This window comes from Pinus tabuliformis, chromosome X, assembly GCF_031772625.1.
Source record: "Pinus tabuliformis cultivar Carrire ecotype Pingquan chromosome X, CPIR1, whole genome shotgun sequence".
Classification (NCBI taxonomy): Eukaryota; Viridiplantae; Streptophyta; class Pinopsida; order Pinales; family Pinaceae; genus Pinus; species Pinus tabuliformis.
Genome location: NC_142308.1, coordinates 562,522,511 through 562,542,109, shown reverse-complemented (window position 1 = coordinate 562,542,109; position 19,599 = coordinate 562,522,511). Strand labels below are relative to the sequence as shown.

Genomic DNA, 19,599 nt, shown 5'->3' with positions numbered 1-19,599 from the left:
ACAAACTGACTCCTGTCATTCTGCTACTGTCATTAAGGGCTTCCGTAGCCATATGTGATCCAAGAGTTTGGGCACCTCAAGGATCCTACCCTCGTGTAGTCCTCCCAACTACAACTCAATATCGCCCCACTTCTTCTCTAGAGGTGCATGAGCACTCATGGCACAATCCTCGTCATCATTCTCCTTGTCAGCTTTTGTTGGAGCAGCCTTTGAGTCAGACTTCTCTTCCTTGCCCTTCTTCCGAGGGCAGTGAGTGGTGAAATGTCCCAGTTCCCCACGTCTGAAGCATTTGACTTTGGTTATATCTTTCTTTTTCCTTTCCTGCTGCCCAAGCTATCCCACTGATGCGAGAGTTGCATCCTCTTCCTCCTCCTTCTTGGCTCTGACTCCTTTGCCGCTAGTCCCTGCCTTGCTCACCCTCTTGTTCTCTTCCTATCGAAGAGCTACCCATATCTCCTCCATCTGGGGAGAGAAGCTCTGCCCAAGATACTCTGGACAAATGTCTCCCAGTCTTCGGTGACTGCATTCAGGGCAGTCCTGACCATGAACTCAGGATCTGGTGTAGACCCCATGGAAGTCAGTTGGTCTCGAATCCCTTGCAACCTGAGGAGGAAGGGATCGATCTCTTCTCCCTTCTGCATCTGGTACTGTCTCAGCTGATTCTCCAATAGCATCTTCCATTGAACGGAAGTCCCCTGGTACAAGGTGGTCAATGTCTCCCACATCTCCCTTGCTGTTTCCTTCTCAGCAATGTGTGGGACCACATGATCTTTGACCCCGTCTAGAATCATGCATTTAGCCTTCACTTGAGCCTCCTCGTATTTCATCAGAGGATTAGCGTCGACTGGTACAACCACCACTTTCAAGGCATAATTTTTGATGTGATTCTTGTCCAGGATTGCCAGGATCTTGGCCTTCCAGATGACAAAGTTGGATGCTCCATCCAATCTATCTTGATCCCTTAGTCCATTGACTTTCATCTCTACTCAACAAGTGTAGAACAGGTTCTCTTCTCACTCTCTATTGCTGCCCCAGCAACACTCGGATTTGGATTTCTTTTTGCACTAGAAATCCTCTAAGGAACAAGTTCTTTCCAGACTCCCTTTGAGCCCTAATTTCCTTCGTGGAAATCCTCTCGCCAAATGTCGAATCACTCCTCCCCAATTTGCCTTTGCTGCGGCTCAACAACCTGGATCTAGATTTCTTTGGCTAAAAATCTGTCAAGGTAGTGACTCCCTCTACCTCTATTTTGTCTCCACATACACTGTTCTCTACCAATAGCAACAACGTCCCAGCAGCTCCTCAGATTGAATCTGCATTTCTCGTCCAACCCCAACAACTGACTGATTTGAGCCTCTCAAGCTCTGTGTTGGCCCAGAGAGTTGATGCAGTCACTGCGTGAGCTCCTCTCAACAATGTTGCACTAATCGTTATCGGGATTAATTCTGCGTGTGGAAAAAATCGTAAAAATCGGGAAAAAATCGTTTAAGGTCGGTACAAAAATATTCATTTTTTTTCATTTTTTTAATATCTAAAGCATCTACAACATAAAATAAATACATTGCACATAAATATGATAAAATAACTAATATATAAGATGTTTAATATCATTTCTAGTGCCACATCGCGCATAACAGTGAATCATATCCTGAATAGTAAGTCTTGACTCATGACTCCCAACTCAGCCTCAAAATATCAACAAAAAATATAATAATGTATCTCATATCATGAGTCATAATGTCATATACAATGAAATGAGCCAAATAACTAAATTCTAACACTACTGATTTCCTTTGCCCCTCTAGATGTAGAGGTCGGTGGAGTTGGCAGTAGACTCTGCTGTGCTCTAGAAGCTGAAGAACTAGGAGCTACAGGAGGTAGACCACGTCCTTTATTGGTGACAGGGGTAGCTTGGGTCACCTCCTCGTCCTCATAATTTATTTATTTTTTCTCCAGCGATTTTTTCTCAAAAAATCGGCAAAAAAAATATGTGTTTTTATCATGCGATAATATCGTTTTTTTTTTAAATCGCGATAAAATGATTTTATCGTGATTAGTGCAACACTACCTTTTAGGTACTGTGTCATCCTCTACAGGGTCGAAATGCTGATGCAGTGACTGTGTAAGATCCTCTCGGGTACTACTCACCCTCTACAGGCTTGAAATGTTGACGCAATGTTAATTTTAGGTATGTTCTATGCTTAGAGCAATTTATTTCAATTCTCACAGTTAGCTCAATATCTTTTCCAGATTAGCAATCATATCAGCATTAAAGTAAATTGTAGATAGAACATAAACATAGATCGCAGAAGATAAGCCAAGACAAGAGGACACAAGATGTGGCGCTAGCCAGGGACAAACCCCAATGTGGGGAAACCCTTGATCAGTTCTTCTTATATGTTCTTCAATAGTTCAACAGAGAGAGAGAGAGAGAGATAATACATATACAATAGGAGTCAAAATTTTGACTTATCTAAGTAAGAGCATAGATCATCTCTAAGTAGATGATACATGAGGTAGCTACACTCAGTTGAAGACATGCTGCTTCAACTGATTCTCTAAGGTGACTCCATCACCTATCATTGTGCTGCACCTCGTCATCATGTTGCACCTCACTGTGCTTCATCGTGCTGCACCCATCATCACTATGCTGGACCTCATTACTATGCTGCACACGTTATACTGTTGCACCTTATGGTGCACCTTTCGGTACTGCAACATCTTGATGTACCTTATCATCTTGCTGCAGATACCAGTGCTACCTCATCTTGTACCTTACTGTGCCCATCATGCTGCATCTCATTGTAGCATTTAATATCACTATACTATACTAGCAAGTGCCGCACACAACATGGTGCACTTCACTTTGTCATGACGCCCATCATTTTGTTGTAGCATTTTACATCACGTTGCCCCTTATCACAATGTTGTCACTGCTCATATTGCTGCACCATGATTGCTTGCTGTCCCATGCAAGCACCATGTCCTTGTTGTCCCATCTACCATTCTCCACCATGATTGCATTTGTTGCTGTCTTACTGTTAGCATTGCTGTACCATGTTGATGTCCCAATTGGCTATTGCGGCACCATGTCATTGTTGTTGTCCCAATTGGCTATTGTTGCTGGTAAGGACTTCTAGTGACAGTATATAGAATCTCCTCATAAATGAAGAGACCTCTCCAATCAAACATGACCCAACACATCTCCAAACACTGCTCCAAATATGTTTGTGCACTGCTATTCATGACTATTCTGGTTAGGGCACTAGGGCACACTGCTGCAGCCCTAAACTCCTTGCTTAGTCCTTGAACAACCCTCTGAAAAGCTGCGGCACACCCTTAAGAGACACCTCCTTTTCTACGCTGCTGCCTAGGGTCAATATCAGCCCTTAGTCTGCCAGTACACAAGCCTTGCTATGGTGCTAAGCCCTGCGGCCTAGCACACAATAGTCCTGTAGCCTTAGGTCCCTCAAAACAATGCCTAAACAAGAAGTGTTTAGCCCTTAAGGGCTTGGCCTATTACGCAACATACTTGGCCCCCATTACAGCAACTCGGACCCTGTAATAAACCCGAAACAATCCTCTTTTGTCACGTTGTTCCTGCCTCCTTATGTTGCGGCTAAGGCATGTTATAACTCTCCTTGACTGCGGCGAGGTACAACTTGTTAAGGCCTCCTCTATAGCTGCGTCTAGGGCTTGTTATAAACCTCGTTCTTGAGTGGCCCTCTAGGTTATGTGTAGAAGCTAGGGCTGTGCCAGCACTGCATCTAGGGCATGTAGAGGGCAGGGTGTAGGACTCCTTCCCTCTTACGTCTTAGGGCTACTTCCTCCTATATTTCTCTCAGAATAAAACCCAAAACAAGTGGAGAGAAATCAAGAGAGAAGTGTGTGTGAAATGACTCTCAAGCTAAGTCACCTGACACGGGGATTCGGGACACGTAGGATTCGAGATTCGTGGTGTCGGATTCGGACACGCTGACCCCCGGAACAGGACACGTTATATATTATTTTATTAAATATATATATATATATATATATATATATATAAAATATACATATATATATATTTAAAAAATATACATATATATTAAAAATTAGATATTATCATATTTCTTACACAAATTTTAATTAATGATACAAATTTATTGATTTCAAACATAGATCTTCATCTATAGCTATTAGCATGCATAGTACATACAAAATTCAAATAAATGTCAGTGGTACTGGTCACATAAATGATAAATCTATTAAAAATTTAAATCATGATTCATAATTCATAACTGAAAGACAACTTACAACTACAAGATAGTAAGATAAACACACTGACAACTGTAGTTTTCTCATTAAGTTATCAAATCAAAATGTGTTACATAGGTAGTGTTGGTGCAATGCCAATGGCAAATAGAAATAGAAAATATAAAACAACTACAGGTTTACAAGCCTCAAGGCATCAATCAGCATCAAAATCAGCATCACTGTCCCCATCATCATGGTCCCCACTGCTCTCCTCTACATCCTCCTACTCCGCTGTATCCATCGTTGCCTCTGCATCTGCTGGTATGGAGGTTGACCCCTCTAAGTCATCAAATCTAACAGGCTCTAGCAATGGATCATTGAGATCCATGTTGGCTAATGCCAACTCAACAGTGGTGTCCAGACCCATATCATCAGTTACAGTGTTACTTGGGAGTAGGAGCGAAAGCAGGGAGCGGGAGCGACATATTGAGAAGCTCTTGGTTTGGTGCTCTTGATTAAATATGTGTTCCATGCCCTAATACATGACAAAATTCAATGGAAACATTGCAATCCCCCAATTCTAAAATCCTAAAAAACTGATAAGTCTGCTGGATTTTGAATGAAATCTAAAATTCTACTTTCTCCATATGAAATCCAATGAGGCCGGAACCACTCTCAAACATCCTGAGTCATTTCATGGTAATGTTAAAAATTTAAGTAAAAGGATGAAAATGAAGATTAAGGAGAATGTCACTTTTACTTTAAGAATTTAACATTACCATGAATAGCATATCAATACTAGGGCCTAGACTTGATCATGAAGCTGCCAAAATGCTTTACTCCTTGCTCCAGCAGCACAAATCACTTGCCAAATGACAATTTTAATGAGCAAACACGCCCTTTTCATTCCCGCGTTGAGCTTAGCGAGTCCTGGAAACCGGACACGTGTCCTAAAATCGTGACACGCTTTTGAAAATCGCGACACACCCTCGGACACGACGTGTCCTGTGATTTGGACATGAATCCGGACCGAATCGTGTCGGATTCGCCGGATTCGGGATTCGTAGGGGGTTTAGGACGAATCCGGTGACTTAGCTCTCAAGTCATCCCCTTTTATACTAAAGCGTTGAACATATGTGGGGGTTATTTGTTTGCTGGTTGACCTTGACGAATTGTCTTATAACACAAATAAATTCATAACTCCATGAATACTTATCAAAATCGGATGATCTTTAGATCAATCCTACACCTCTCGATGAGAGGAGTTCAAGAAAAATATCAGCTGCCATAAATAAGATGACCCACATGGAGTTTGGCCCAAGTTGCCAATTTTAACGCGCATGCACTTCTCTGGCTCTGCGTCACTCCTTCAGCTGCTCCTCCGCCTCTGAAGTAACACTGTCACTCAGGACAGTTGCTTCTTTGCAGCAAATTCACTGGATCTCCTAGCTGATGTCTTCAGTGTCCTATGATATGCAATGCTCTGATACCATGTGAAAATTTATGATTCTACACATCATAAATCCTACTGCAATCACTGGTTTATCATCTCCTACTTGTTTTACATTCAACAAGTTATTTAATTATTTAAACAACGATGAAAAACAATACTGCAGACTACGCTAACATATAGATCATAAACTGAAGTAGCTATGAGACAAACACACAAGGGACACCGTTATTTTTGGACAATATGTCTCCGAAAAAATGCAATGCGGGAAAACCGGTGTAGCAACTTTGAGGGTTTTCTATTATTAAACAGCAGCTCTAAATACAACTTTGGATGCCCTCTCGACAATCCAGTTACAGAGATAAAATACACTAGCAGAAACCTAAGTGAGATTACCTCACTTCACCCGGCAAAATCCCTCCGATCTGACAGCTGAACTGACTATCCCTGGCTACAACTGCGCTACCCATTTGCAGTAGCTGCGTGGAGCTCTCTAAGCCTCTGCGTCAGCTCTGCGCTGGTCTCACTTCCTCCTGGAGCTCTGAAATCAACCTTCTCGACTGATCCTGCTGCCTTCTCGACTGATCCTGCTGCTCCTCGACTGAATTCATACTTCTGTAGGAGCACAACTATTCCTCTGCACTGTTCTGCGTCAAGCACTGCGTGGGCCCTCCTGGCCCAGCGTCAGTTCTTCTTCGCCTGTGCTGCCTGCTCTAGTGTATCTCTGCCTCTCTCTACTGAATATTTGGGGTTCTGGAGAAGATCCTCCACCCCAACTATCCCTGTCCTTTTGCTGCAACTCAGATCACTAGTTTGATTTTCTCAGCAAACCACGCCCCAAAAAAATCAAACTGACTGATCAACTTGGTGTATCTCCAACTCACCCTTAAGCCTCCTCTTATACTTTTCCTGTTTGAATTAACGACTGAGATTAAGTCCCTAATCAACAACTATGATTAAAACAAAATTTATCTTTGCCTCTTAGAAGCGTCTCACCCATATTTTTATTAATACCCATTAATATTTTTATTTTCCTAAGTTTAGACTTAGGAACCTGTTGACATGGCGAATTTTCGCTATACCAACAAGGGGAACTAACCTGATAATAGACCCCAATTAGATATGCTTTCGTTTGGGGTGGCTAGTTCCAACGAGTTTTAAAGGATCCCGTAAACTGTTATAGGTGTTGAAAGATTGCTCCCAGGAGGAAGACTTCAATTAAATCAATAAAAGGAAACAACGAACCTATATGTATCAAATCCTATCTATACTAATTTTCACCTACTTATGCTAGTCCTAACTATTCTAATCTATTAGGCAGGAACATAACAAAAGATATTAAACATCATGCATAGATTCCAAGTCCAAATGAATCAATTACTGAGTTCACAGATGAACAAGGCTATATTAAAAGCTTAATTGCAATCTAATTACTCGCGCAAGAATGCACATTCCTGTTCCTACAAATAAACTTGCAACTGATGTTTAACATAGTTTCAAATCAGGGACTGCTCATGAGTTAACTATGATAAAGAATTACATTCAAATAACCAAGGCTAGTCATAAGTTGTATCGTTATCAATATGCACAAAACAAAACACATTTATATTTATGCCAGCAACAACACCTTGATTCCAAACACATGAAAGAATAGGAAAATGAATCTGAAAAAAAGGCTCCTTCTTGACCCAAACAATCTTCTTTATTAGCACAATAAATCAAAAGCTGTTCTGCCCAAAAAAAAGTGCCCTCCCCTCATCTTCGGAGGTAATACTTATGCAGAAGGAACTGACCCTCGGTCTTCCCCTAACTTTTCACCTCCCTTCTCTTTTCAATATACAAATCAAAATATACAGACGTAGAATAGTTGGTGTAACCGCTGACACGTCGAGGTTACATTTGCTGGAGCGTTCTACTTCCTGGGGGGAATGAACGGATGCCGATGGAAAGGAGAATGACTGTGTGTCATCTCTTCATGATGAAACTCGGGACAACTTCACTTTCGGAATACACAGGCAATGCGTGGAAACCCGACCGAGAACGCCTAAGGCCGGATCTTTAACTAGAAAACACCCACATATATGAACTCTTCGGATCCGCTCATGCGTCTTTTAATCCTCGCCTGCAGAGATAATTAACATTAGCTTTATGATTATGAAACATATGATAAAAACGCCTAAGAACAAATCTTGCCCTCATTAAAACTTTATAAAATGATAAGGTGTATTGAAATCAAAAGGAGCGAGTGTGAAAGAATCGGCCCCTGGTTCAGCCAAGGTTGTGATGCGATCGAGTCGCAATCGCACATCGCAACAGGCAATCACATGCAACATCACCCCTATCGGATTTTCCTTTGAAAACCCAGACCACAACATTTTATCGGAATACACGGGAAAACCCGCGGCCGGACCATAAGGCCGGACTTCAAATCCTATACACCCGGATCTATAGTTATCGTCGGGTCTGCCATATGGTATCGCACCTTATGTATAAGCACTGGACTCTGTCGATTGCAATTTGCGATTGGGGAAGCGGACCCAAAAATATATGCATTGCGGTTAATAGTTCCGACGGGTCCGCCATATGGGATTTTCCTTTAAAAACCGGACCATAACATTTTATCGGAATACATGGGAAAACACGGGAAAACCCGCGACCGGACCATAAGGCCGGACTTCAAATATTATGCACCCGGGTCTATAGTTATCGTCGGGTCCGCTAATCGCATCGCGCCTTATGTATAAGCCTCAGGCTCCGCTGATTGCGATATGCGATAGGCTAGACCCGAAAATATATATGCTGCGTTTAATAGTTCCAGTGGGTCCGGTATATCGCGGTGCGCCTTATATATAAACCTTGGGTTCCGCTAATTGCGATATGCGATTGGGGAAGCAGACCCGAAAATATATGTATTATGCTTGATAATCCTGGCGGGTCTGCTGTTCGCATCACACATTATGTATGACCGTAGAGTTCCGCCGATTGCGATTTGCGATGGGCTTCGGACCTGAAATAAAATGTGTTGCGCTTAATAATCCCGGCGGGTCCGCCATTCGCAGAACGTTGAAGCTTGGGCTTTGGGTCTTAGCAAAGTGCGATTGCGATTTGCGATTGGAAGCCTGATCGCATCGTATTTATTCATGAGAGATAGGCCTTGCCCTTGATCAATGCGACCTGCGATATACAATAAAGGTATGCAACGAGGATGTGTGGAGATGTTAAGTCATGCGTGCTTTGCAAAGCATTTCTATTTTAAAAGAGTTATAATAGGAATAAAGATGCGATGGAAAGGGGTAAAGAGTGGGGGTGGTTATATGTGTGGGCATAGGGCACCATGAAGGTTTATGAGGATTGAAGGAGTCTCGATGAAGGATATGAATGAAGGGCTAGGCTGGGTTATGAATGAATCATGCAGTAGAGATTTATTCAAGGGGTGTCTCTGACCATTAAGGATTGAAGATTTGACTCAGCACAAAGTTAAAATCCCTGAGATAAAAACAGATCATTCAGAGAAGTGAAAGATCAAACTTCTAGGGGACCCATTCAAATTTGCTACCAGAGCATGTTTTAATAGGGTGGTGGTTGTGGCCACAACAGAACCCATTAAAAATATTAATTATTTTAATAACTCACAATCCGGGTGGAATTTCTCCAAACGATTTCTGGATCTTGGAGATCTTATGTATTTTAGCCCCTCCACAAAATTCCGGAGCTAGAGCACATCTAATGCTTCTCACGCATATTTTTATTAATACCCATTAATATTTTTATTTTCCCAAGTTTAGACTTAGGAACCCATTAAAAATATTAATTATTTTAATAACTCACAATCTGGGTGGAATTTCTCCAAACAATTTATGGGTCTTGGAGATCTTGTGTATTCTAGCCCCTCCACAAAATTCCGGAGCTAGAGCACATCCAATGCTACCCCAAAATCAACAGTTCCTCAATGAGTGGATTTGTTAGGATAAAGTTTGTTTTGCTTGCCATGTAATTTATTAAATTTAGCAAATTGTTGTAATTTCTTTAATAATTCCCAAAATTGGTCCCATTTGATCCTATCTTTGGGGATCTGGATCGCATCTTGATGTATTCTTTATATTTTGTTGAATTAATAAAAAAAGGCGAGTGTGGAGTGTGACTGTGAATTTTCAATTGAAAGCTCGAACCAATCCTTCTGCAACTCATTGCTTAGGATTTAACTAGTCCTTTCGTAATCACTATTTATTGTTTGCATATATGTTCATATATATATTGAAATGAATTGCAGTCATTGATGTAAATAAGGGAGGCCTTATAGAGCATGAGTGGGAGGTTGCAGGAGCGATAGAGGAGCCTTGAAATCGTTGACAAGGCAAAGTAAATACATAGGTTGAAGGAAGCAAATACTTAGTTTTTTTTTTTAACTCCTGACAGGTTTTCATTACTTAATAGCATCGGGAGACAAAAGTCATCTATCAGAGAATAGCCATCATCTCACTGCGTCAGGTTGACATGTCCTAAAAGGCTTTACCCCAGAAAGGCAAGAGGAGCGCGCTTGTGGAATAATAGAGAAACCTGGCTAACGAGTGGGTTGATGTAGGAGTCTACCCAATCAAAGGCGAGTCGAGATTGCATGGCATGCAGGTGGGTCCATGTTGACTCATCTGGAAGGCAGAGGTATGAGCGCCTTTTAAAACGAGCGGGACCATCAGTTAAAAGAGTCTGGATCGTCAGTTGACAGATCCAGGGCTGGCAATTAATAGAGGATCTCAGAGCCTCTTTCCCGGAGGTTCCTCTTGGAGCGCTTTGTGAACAACGCGGGGTGACATGTCCTACTTGGAATCATGCACCAATTTAAAGGAGAGAGGGCCTTAGTCACGTGAGGTGGTCGCATTGTGAAGAATTTGAAAGCACTGAGAGCTAAGAAAACAAGATTGCAGGAGTTCATGCCTTTTATAAAGGTAAACCTTGTTTCCTTTGGGAGTTGTAAAGCTCGGTTGCAGTGGTTCTTGGGTTTTGGCTTAACACCTACCCTTAGATTTATTTATGTAACCTGTCTCAGATGTGGTGGTTTTATTCTGATTCCAACCATTATAAGGGGGCATTTTGGCTTAATCGCCATATAAACTCAAAGGGAAAAAGTAAGGTCTGCAACATTAATTTTCATGATTGTTTGTTTGATTCTCTCTCCCCTTTTAGTAATAGGGTTGTCAGTCTCTCAAAATTTTCTTTTAATCCTCAGGTCTTTAGTCTTTTGGAGAAGGTTTAAATTTTTCCTTGGCTCCTAGAAAGATCCCGGTTGATGATATCATTTTTGACATTGAATATGGTATCAAGGACTTACCTGATGTCACTAAAGATATCATTAGGTAGGATTGGGCTGTTGTCCTCAGGAAGGCTTAGCCCCCCAAGAACAATATCACTAAAGCGGAGTTTGATGCACTCAAGGCATTAAACAATAACAATGATCTTGTTGTTCTCAAAGCCGACAAAGGTGGTGCGGTGGTTATTCTTGATAAAGAAGATTACCGTAGGAATATGTTGGACCACCTTTGTTAGCTTGTTAGCTTGTTCAGTCATAAGCTCATTGAGAGTAGTCCTCTTACCCCTAGGATCTACGGCCTTCCAAAGATTCATAAGGAAAGGTCTCTTCTGAGACCCATTGTCAACACTATAGGAGGGACGACGTATCTTGTTGCTAAATATTTAGCCTTGAAGCTTAAGCCCCTTGTTGGCTGTATAGAGTCCTTTGTCAAGGACTCTGCGTTTGTCCATGAGTTAAAAAATTTTAAGCTTGATCTTGACGACAAGCTTGTGAGTTTCGATGTGGTCTCACTCTTCATTAATATTCCTATCAATGAGGCCATTGATGTCATTAAGCATATTACTGATCTTGATACGGTTGGATTAGTTGGTATTTGTCTCACCTCTACTTTCTTCTCTTTTGATGGAGAATTTTATGAGCAAACTTGTGGTGTCGCCATGGGTTACCCCCTCTCCTTTGTGGTCGCTAATCTATTCATGGAGGATTTTGAATCAAAAGCCTTATCCTCTTTGTATCTTTTGTCTAAGATGTGGAAAAGGTTTGTGGCTGATACTTATGTCATCTGGTCCCATGGTAAGGAAGAGCTGGACCTTTTCTTCCTTCATCTTAACGATCAATCTAGTTCCATAAAATTCACCATGGAATTCGAAAGTAATGGCAGTTTGCCTTTCCTTGGCGTCCTCCTTTCTAGGAATAATGATGGTTCTTTTTCGCATCAAGTCTATTGGAAGAAAACTCACACGGAGCAATATCTTCATGCTAAATCTCATCATTTCCTCGCTCAAAATCTTGGTGTTCTTAACACTTTAGCAACTAGAGCTTTAAAGTTTTCTAATAACAAGCACCTTAATGATGAGAATCCCACCTCCTTAAGGTTTTTCTTACTAATGGTTATAGTAAATACCATTGCTCTAAGGCTTTCCTCAAAGTAGAAAAAGGTCCTAGAGCTAAGAAAGTACCTAAAGATCATTTTTCTAGAGTTCGTCTCCCTTTTATCCAAGGGACCATTGATAGGATCGCCAGGATCTTAAGGAAGTATAAAGTTCCTTCAACCTTTAGGCCTCTAAATACCATCCGAAGTTCCCTAAGATCTATCAAAGACCCAGTGGACCCTAAAGATATGAAAGGTGTGTATGTTATCCCTTGCTCTTGTGGGACTCCATACATTGGTGAGACGGGTCCCTCGATTAAGCAAAGGATTTGTGAACACGTCGCCAACATCAAGCATGGTAGGACCTACTCCTCTGCATTGGCAGAACATGCAGACATATCTAAGCATCACATTTGCATTGAGGATGCCCAGGTCCTTGCTAGGGTTAGTCATTTCCATCATTGTAAATTTAGGGAGGCCTTTGGAATCGAAAGGAGACCCAATAATTTGAACAAAGATGATGGTTGGAATACTAGTAGAAGTTGGGTACCTGTCTTGTCTTCTTAAATTTAAACAATATTTTCCTTTTTTCTTTGTATACATGTTTCTCTTATGTCTTCTTAGCCCCTCTTATCTTGTTTTTTAGGTTGGACCTTATTTATCTATTTTTGGTTTAAATCCCTGTAGCTTCCGTAAGGCTTGCGCCCCTGATTTTGAACCTTGTTTCTTGAATCTTTCTTTAATTAATGTTAGTTTGAATTTTATTAATTTACATTATTTGATTTATGTGATTTATGGCATTATTTCCCTTGAGCTATATTTTTATGGTCTTGACTCCATTATTTATAGGGTCTTGATCCCTTCTTTCATGTTTGACTTCGCACTTTGTTTTTTGACGTTGAAAATATTTTGTTTTCTTCTTTATATATTCTTGATTAGCTTGTTCCTAATAATTATTGTTAATATTATAATATTATTATTTACAAACTAGTCGTTTTTATTAAATTATAAAAAAGTATTATTTAACTAGTCGTTTTTAATTGAAATTATAAAAATAAATATTTATTATTTATGAACTAGCTGTCTGTTATAGCCATTAATTGAACCTTGAGTCTCTACATTGCTCTATTTATACTCATGCCATGATTTGCCTCTTCATCTTGTCCTGACGATGAACCACACTGGATAACACGTCGACAAATGAATTTTGATGTGATTATCGTCGAAAACATGTCTCCAAAATTTCACAAATAGTTGAAAGTTTCTTCAAATCTTCAAAGCATTTGGAAATTAAATTTGGTGCTTGGTGGGAATGTAGCTTTGTAAGTATGTTGAAGATGAATACTCCAACCGGGGAGGATTCCAAGTCTTTGAGATTGAGATTAATTGAACCTTGAGTCTCTACATTGCTCTATTTATACTCATGCCATGATCTGCCTCTTCATCTTGTCTTTTCGATGAACCCCACTGGATAACACATCGACAAATGAATTTTGATGTGATTATTGCCGAAAACATGTCTCCAAAATTTCACAAATAGTTGAAAGTTTCTTCAAATCTTCAAAGCATTTGGAAATTAAATTTGGTGCTTGGTAGGAATGTAGCTTTGTAAATATGTTGAAGATGAATACTCCAACTGGGGAGGATTCCAAGTCTTTGAGATTGAGACCCTTGCAACTTCGTAAGATCTTGTCGAGTTAGTTAATATAGGTGAAGCTTGCATATGGAAATCGAATAAGCATGACAATCAACCAAGAAGCACATGTGAATTTTAATTCCAAAATACAAAACTATCAAGAAGACAAACAAGCAACCGAGATTGTTTGTCTTTTCCTATGTCCAACAATGCCCCCTATCAAGGCCTATAATAACAAAATCAAAACCATGCAATAGAATCAATACTATTGCATGTAGCCTCCAAAGCCTTTTTTATTCAAAATAAAAAAGGTCAATTACAATAGCAACAAAGCTTCCCCAATCTCCCACTCTCAATACTAACTTGCACAAGAGGGTAGCACTTTGTTTTATAGGAAAAAAGGGAGGAGATCCAAAGAAAAGTAGGAGATGCAAATGCAAGTGATAATCCCAAGAGAGGGATGCGAGTTCCCAGTGAAGGAGTGGCCAAGAGGGAGAGCATATCCCTCCTCAAGGCATGCATAGGCCAAGTGTGGGAGTACATTGTCATGGAGGGTGAGATAAATTGCATGAAGAGGGAGTGATTCCCAGTTAAACTCATGGGCTGACTCGCACTCACTTGAGAGTGAACTTGGCCTCGTTTACCACTTGAACGCAATGCTTTAACTGACAGCAAAATTGGCCTTCAACTTAACTTTTTTGGTAGGCTAACTCGACCTCTCTACTTGTGACTTGGCTTTCAGTGCCCACTCACTTGATTGTGACTTGGCTTTCAGTGCCCACTCACTCCACTCAAGTGAGTGGGACCCTCAGTTGATTAGAGACTGTTTCCGACATGTTCCTAGTTATTTAATATCTTGATTTTTGTGTCTCCACCCAAAAGTGGGTACTAAGGTAATGATGGTACTCTGAGGGTGAAAAAACGAGTACCCACATGCCACATGAATCTTCCTAGTACCACTTTTTTATTTGTTACGCAGATTTTAATAAACTCTCGTTCTGTGGGAAAATTTTATTGAAAAATCCTAAAAAAACTTAATGCAATTCCGCAAGACTCAAGATAATGCTAGCATGGTAATATACATTGGCGCTAGACTTAGAAAGCACAAGGGCTAGTTTTTAAGACACACTCCAGCTTTGGAGGATGTGAGTGAAATAAAATCAATTAATTATCTATCATTTTTTAGGAAAAATAATTAATTAAGTGAAAAAAAACACTCTGGAGTGACTTCCTTAGTAACCAAGTCCCAAAGGTCGAAGTCTTTTACATAAGTTCATCACGCTAGTTACTTTTTACAATTCCCCCATGGGGTTATTTGCATAGAGAAAGAATAGAGAAGGGGCAAAATTGCCCTGCATGACTTTTGGACTTGAAAAAATTTGACAGGTGTCTTGTCTAAACTTGATGTTCTTCCCCTTTTATTTGCTAGGTACATTAGCAGGTAACACTGTCAACAGGGCCCTCTCGGTCCTCTTTGCTGTCAATAGGCCCTCTTGTGCTTCTCTATGCCTCGAGGCTGAACCATTTCAGCAGGGGATGGTTTGTAATATGCCTTAAGTATATTAACAGGCTTAGACTAAATAATAATAAGATATAATATAATAAACCACATATTATTTAGATACTAAATATAATAAAACAATACATCAATTGGTACAATAAGTTGGCTTATTTAATAAAGAGACTTATATTTATTACGTGACTTACCTTTTGACTTGTATTTATAGAAGTCACAGATTCTGTTATTTCACCACTGATCATATATCAATCATTTATTTTAATAAATCTGTCTACATTCTCGTGTGCAAGTTTTATTTTCCTTGCAGGTCTGTGACACCATGAAAGAATATATTTTGCTGGAACACGCACTTGGCTGGATCCTCTGCATTCTGACCATTAGTGATTTTGAGTCTTGACAATCCCACAGGTTGCCCCATGTGTGAATTCCTTATTCAAGTCTTCTTACCTGCATAGCTTGGGAATTTTCCTAGCTGCCCTCTTAGTGTTGGAAAAGCCAGGAGAATTTACATACATTAACTAAAACCTTCTATGTTGTGGGTGTATTCTCTACGTACTGAACTTTTTCTTGATGAAACACTATCATCAAGTTATTAGGTGATGTTTATTATCTTTGCAATCTTCATCTTCAAATATATACATTTGCAAACAGTTTAGTATAAATAGTTCTCATTTAATGCTATTATATATGTCTCAAACAGCTTGCTGGTGGCACGGCATCAATGCAACAGATGAAGGAACGCTTGGAGAAAGATTTGATGGAGGTATACAATATTTTTTATTTTTTAAAGTGAGGCTTAAGTTTTGTAATATCCAAGCAAGAAATCTTATCTATATCGATGCTTGAGTTTATAAGGTCAAAATATTTTTCCGTTAAGATATTTTAGGTTTCCGAGTTTTGTTTATTTGATACTTATTTTATTTTGTTTTATTTTAGTCTTCTGTGATGGAGCACTTATTTTTAGTGTGTGAGTTTAATCTTTTGTTTATAAATATCACCTGACATATTCATTCTTTTCTTATTTTGTTGGATGTTACGTAAAACAACAAATTTGATTAAGTTACATTGATGTTTTATCCAATACATTATAGTAGATCTCTTTCTAAAGTACGTTTAATTGTACAAAAAATTGATTAAGTATTTTCGTGTTTTACCCAACATGTTATGGTATATCTCTTTCTAAAAGTACATTTAATTGTTCATACCATTTCCATGCTTGTCGATAGTGGTGTCCCATTGAAGGCAACCTACCTCCCTTTCCCTTTGTTGTCCTCTAGTATTGTCACACCATAATGCATTTGCATAGGCTATATATATTACATCATACCATGAAAAATATATTATCATTTATAGTAAGTTTTGATTTACATGTTACCGACATGGTTTATTGTTGTCTCCTGGCATGGAATAATGCTTGCTCTGTGACCTCCTGTAGTTAGTTGCATTTGTATACACGCTCTCTTTGACTGTAAAGTTAATCATTCTTTTTTGTAATGGTTGGTATTAAATGGATGTCAATTATGTCAATTTTGGTTAAATTTGAAGAAGCATATGATGTGGGAACTTTCATATAAAATCTTTATTTCAATGAACTCGAAACATTGAGTTGGCACCACTACAATTTATCCAGCTGCAGAAAGAGAGATGTTTATGTGTGAATGCTTTTATAATTCTCAGGAAGCACCCCAAGCTGCACGAGTCAAGGTACTTGCAAGCGGCAATGCTATAGAAAGGCGATTCAGGTTTAGCTTCTTATCTTCTTGCTTAATCATTGTGCACATATTCTTTGAGGCATTGATATAATTGGATTCAGGTTTAGGTTCATTTCATTACTACTATTCATTCTTATAAAATTGTGAAAGTGTTTCCTTCTGCAGCAGATGAATACAGATATTGATAATTTGATGGTTTCTTGACTTCTTGAAGAGAGTCAGTTTATTTAAATTTTAGCTAGTTGGATTGAAATCTTGAGTGGAGTTTTGTTCTGTTGAACTGGATCTGTTTCAATTTGTTCACGGTGTATTGAATGTATGTTGCTTGCTAATTGGGTATGGTAAAGTTCAAGAAATTGGTGTTCACTATATTTGTAATACGTACATGTTCGAGTTGCATCATCTGTTTTGAGTCTTGACATTCGATCTTGCATAATATAGATTTTATGTTTTGTCTATTGTTAAAATGAGAATGTACCAAATTTACTCCATTATTTTGTCTAGGATAAGGAGGATAATGCACTAGATTCTCAGGACCTAATCGTAGCCAATGTTATTGGAACTGAACTGGTTCCTCAAAACCAGCATGTTTTGTTGGTTTTAAGAGTCGATATGAAACAATAAACTCAGAGAAAATAATGACAGGTAATAATAACATGGAATTTTATGTTGTAAATCCCTGACAGTTTATTAGGGAAACCTCCATGGGCAAGGTAAGGTATTTATTAATCGAGAGCAATTTACAATCAGGCTTACATCTCCTTCAGCTTTTTGTTTCAGTGATAAAAAAAGTAGTCACCTTTTCAAAACTATCATTGGTTTTGTAAATCAATGCCATTACTCTAACAACCAAATATTTACCTTGGTAAATTTTGGTTTTTACTTTTTTCTTTCAATTAAATTGTTTTCATAGTTTAACAATCTCCACCTTGACAACAATTTACCCAATATCCCGCCCAAGCACATTCATCACCTTTTTTGTAAGCCAAGAGAACCCAAACACCACCACGACTTCTCTATCAACATTGGTTTCGTAAACATGTCTGCAGATTTTTCTTGGGACCCTTTTAAATTCTATTCCACCTCCATCAATGACCTGTCTTACAAAATGGTACTTAATATCAATATGCTTAGTCTTGCTATGATCAGCTGGATTTGTAGCTTAACGAATAGCATTTTGTGTTGAGAAATATAGGGCATTAGCATTAGGGGATTTCTCTTCCATTAGTGACTGCTTGTGAATGTTTTTTACTTCTTCAGATTAGGATCTTCTTCATGTTAGATTATTTGTGTTCTTCTTCATCAAACAGTGATCAATGCATGAACATAAATACACAAGAGACACATCATGTAGGCTATAAGCCAGATCCAAAACCTCTCACTCTTTGAGAGGAAAACCCGTACAAATTCTTCTTATAGAAATTTTAATTGACGAATACCAAGACCAAGACCCTTGACCTATAGGCTATCAGCCACTCCAAGATCAAGACACATGTTTTCTGAACAGTCACCATTCTTCTTGACTCCTCTTCCACTTCGACCTGTGAGACCTCCACGCTGTCATAATACCGAGATCTTTCTTCTATGATGGCACAGATATAGCATCAAGACCCTTACTGAGATTGTGGCACAATTTCATCAATGTGTATACTGCAAACTTTGTCACTCATTTACTGTGATCCGAATTACATAGATCCTAGACTTCACACCTTACTGTAGGCTCCTCTCTGAACTGTGTTTCTCTGTTTAGGGTACCGAAACTTCTCCAAAACAGTCATCCGAATCTCAGATTTCTCACTGTGCCTGTCTACCCGAAATCACAGATGGACATATCCGAGCTTCATTCTGCCACTATCCATAGAGACATACAAACTCTTGAAATATCCGAATTGTAATACTTCATTAAGCCACCCGCGATCCGAACTTGCCTTTGTCACTGTCACCCAAAAGTCTCACAGAAAAATGTCTGGAAATCTCAGAGGAAATTGAACTTGTGAACTGTGGAAATGCGGAGATCCTAACCATGTATTTATAGTAGCCTGTCCCATAAATAAGCTGACCTGTATACAATGAAGGGATGTGTCTTTTATTTGTGAGCCTACTTGTGTTAGTTGTTCCTTCTATAAGCCGACATGAAGAGGAGAACCATGCTTGTCTTTTGGAGGGCTATTTGACAGTCCTATAGACTAGAAAACATTTGACATATCTTCATACATGACATTGACTCTTTGACAAATCCTAAAGCTCTCAATGGGAGCCATCTAGAATAAAAACTCTTGCTCATGAAACCCACGAAGAAAGGCATTACAAAAATGATTTTTATTCTCTTTATTTCATCATTTACAAAGATCATAATTACATGTCATTATGAAGACTGAACCTAGTTACATTTTACAACATTTTGACTATCATGGATTATAGTTAGTTCAAAACTCTTCCGAGCTCACCTGGAGGACCCTTCAACCAAATTACCTCTTTCCAAGCATGTGAGGCAGCAATATATTCTGCCCAATGTTGCAAATATTGGTAAAAAATTGCGAACAATTAGCAATGTCACAATTTTTTCTAGCTACTAAAAAAAAGACAGGTAAAAATCATGATTTTTTCCTTTGGCAACTTTTTTTGATTTTTTCCTAATTTTTATATTT

The 19,599-nt window shown here is 39.2% G+C and overlaps 1 protein-coding gene across 4 annotated transcripts in view; it reads left to right on the top strand.

Annotated features, from left to right (window-relative positions):
* Positions 1–19,599, top strand: part of ARP4 (actin-related protein 4) — a 317,083-nt gene that overhangs the window by 249,126 nt on the left and 48,358 nt on the right. For all 4 annotated transcript variants that reach the window (XR_016264320.1, XM_089447839.1, XM_089447838.1 and 1 more), the window contains exons 19-20: positions 15,940–16,002; positions 16,917–16,981. Coding sequence is in view for 3 of the 4 variants with exons in the window: in XM_089447839.1 (XP_089303965.1) it covers positions 15,940–16,002; positions 16,917–16,981 (128 nt within the window). In the remaining variant the exon portion in view is untranslated. The remainder of the gene's footprint in view (positions 1–15,939; positions 16,003–16,916; positions 16,982–19,599) is intronic.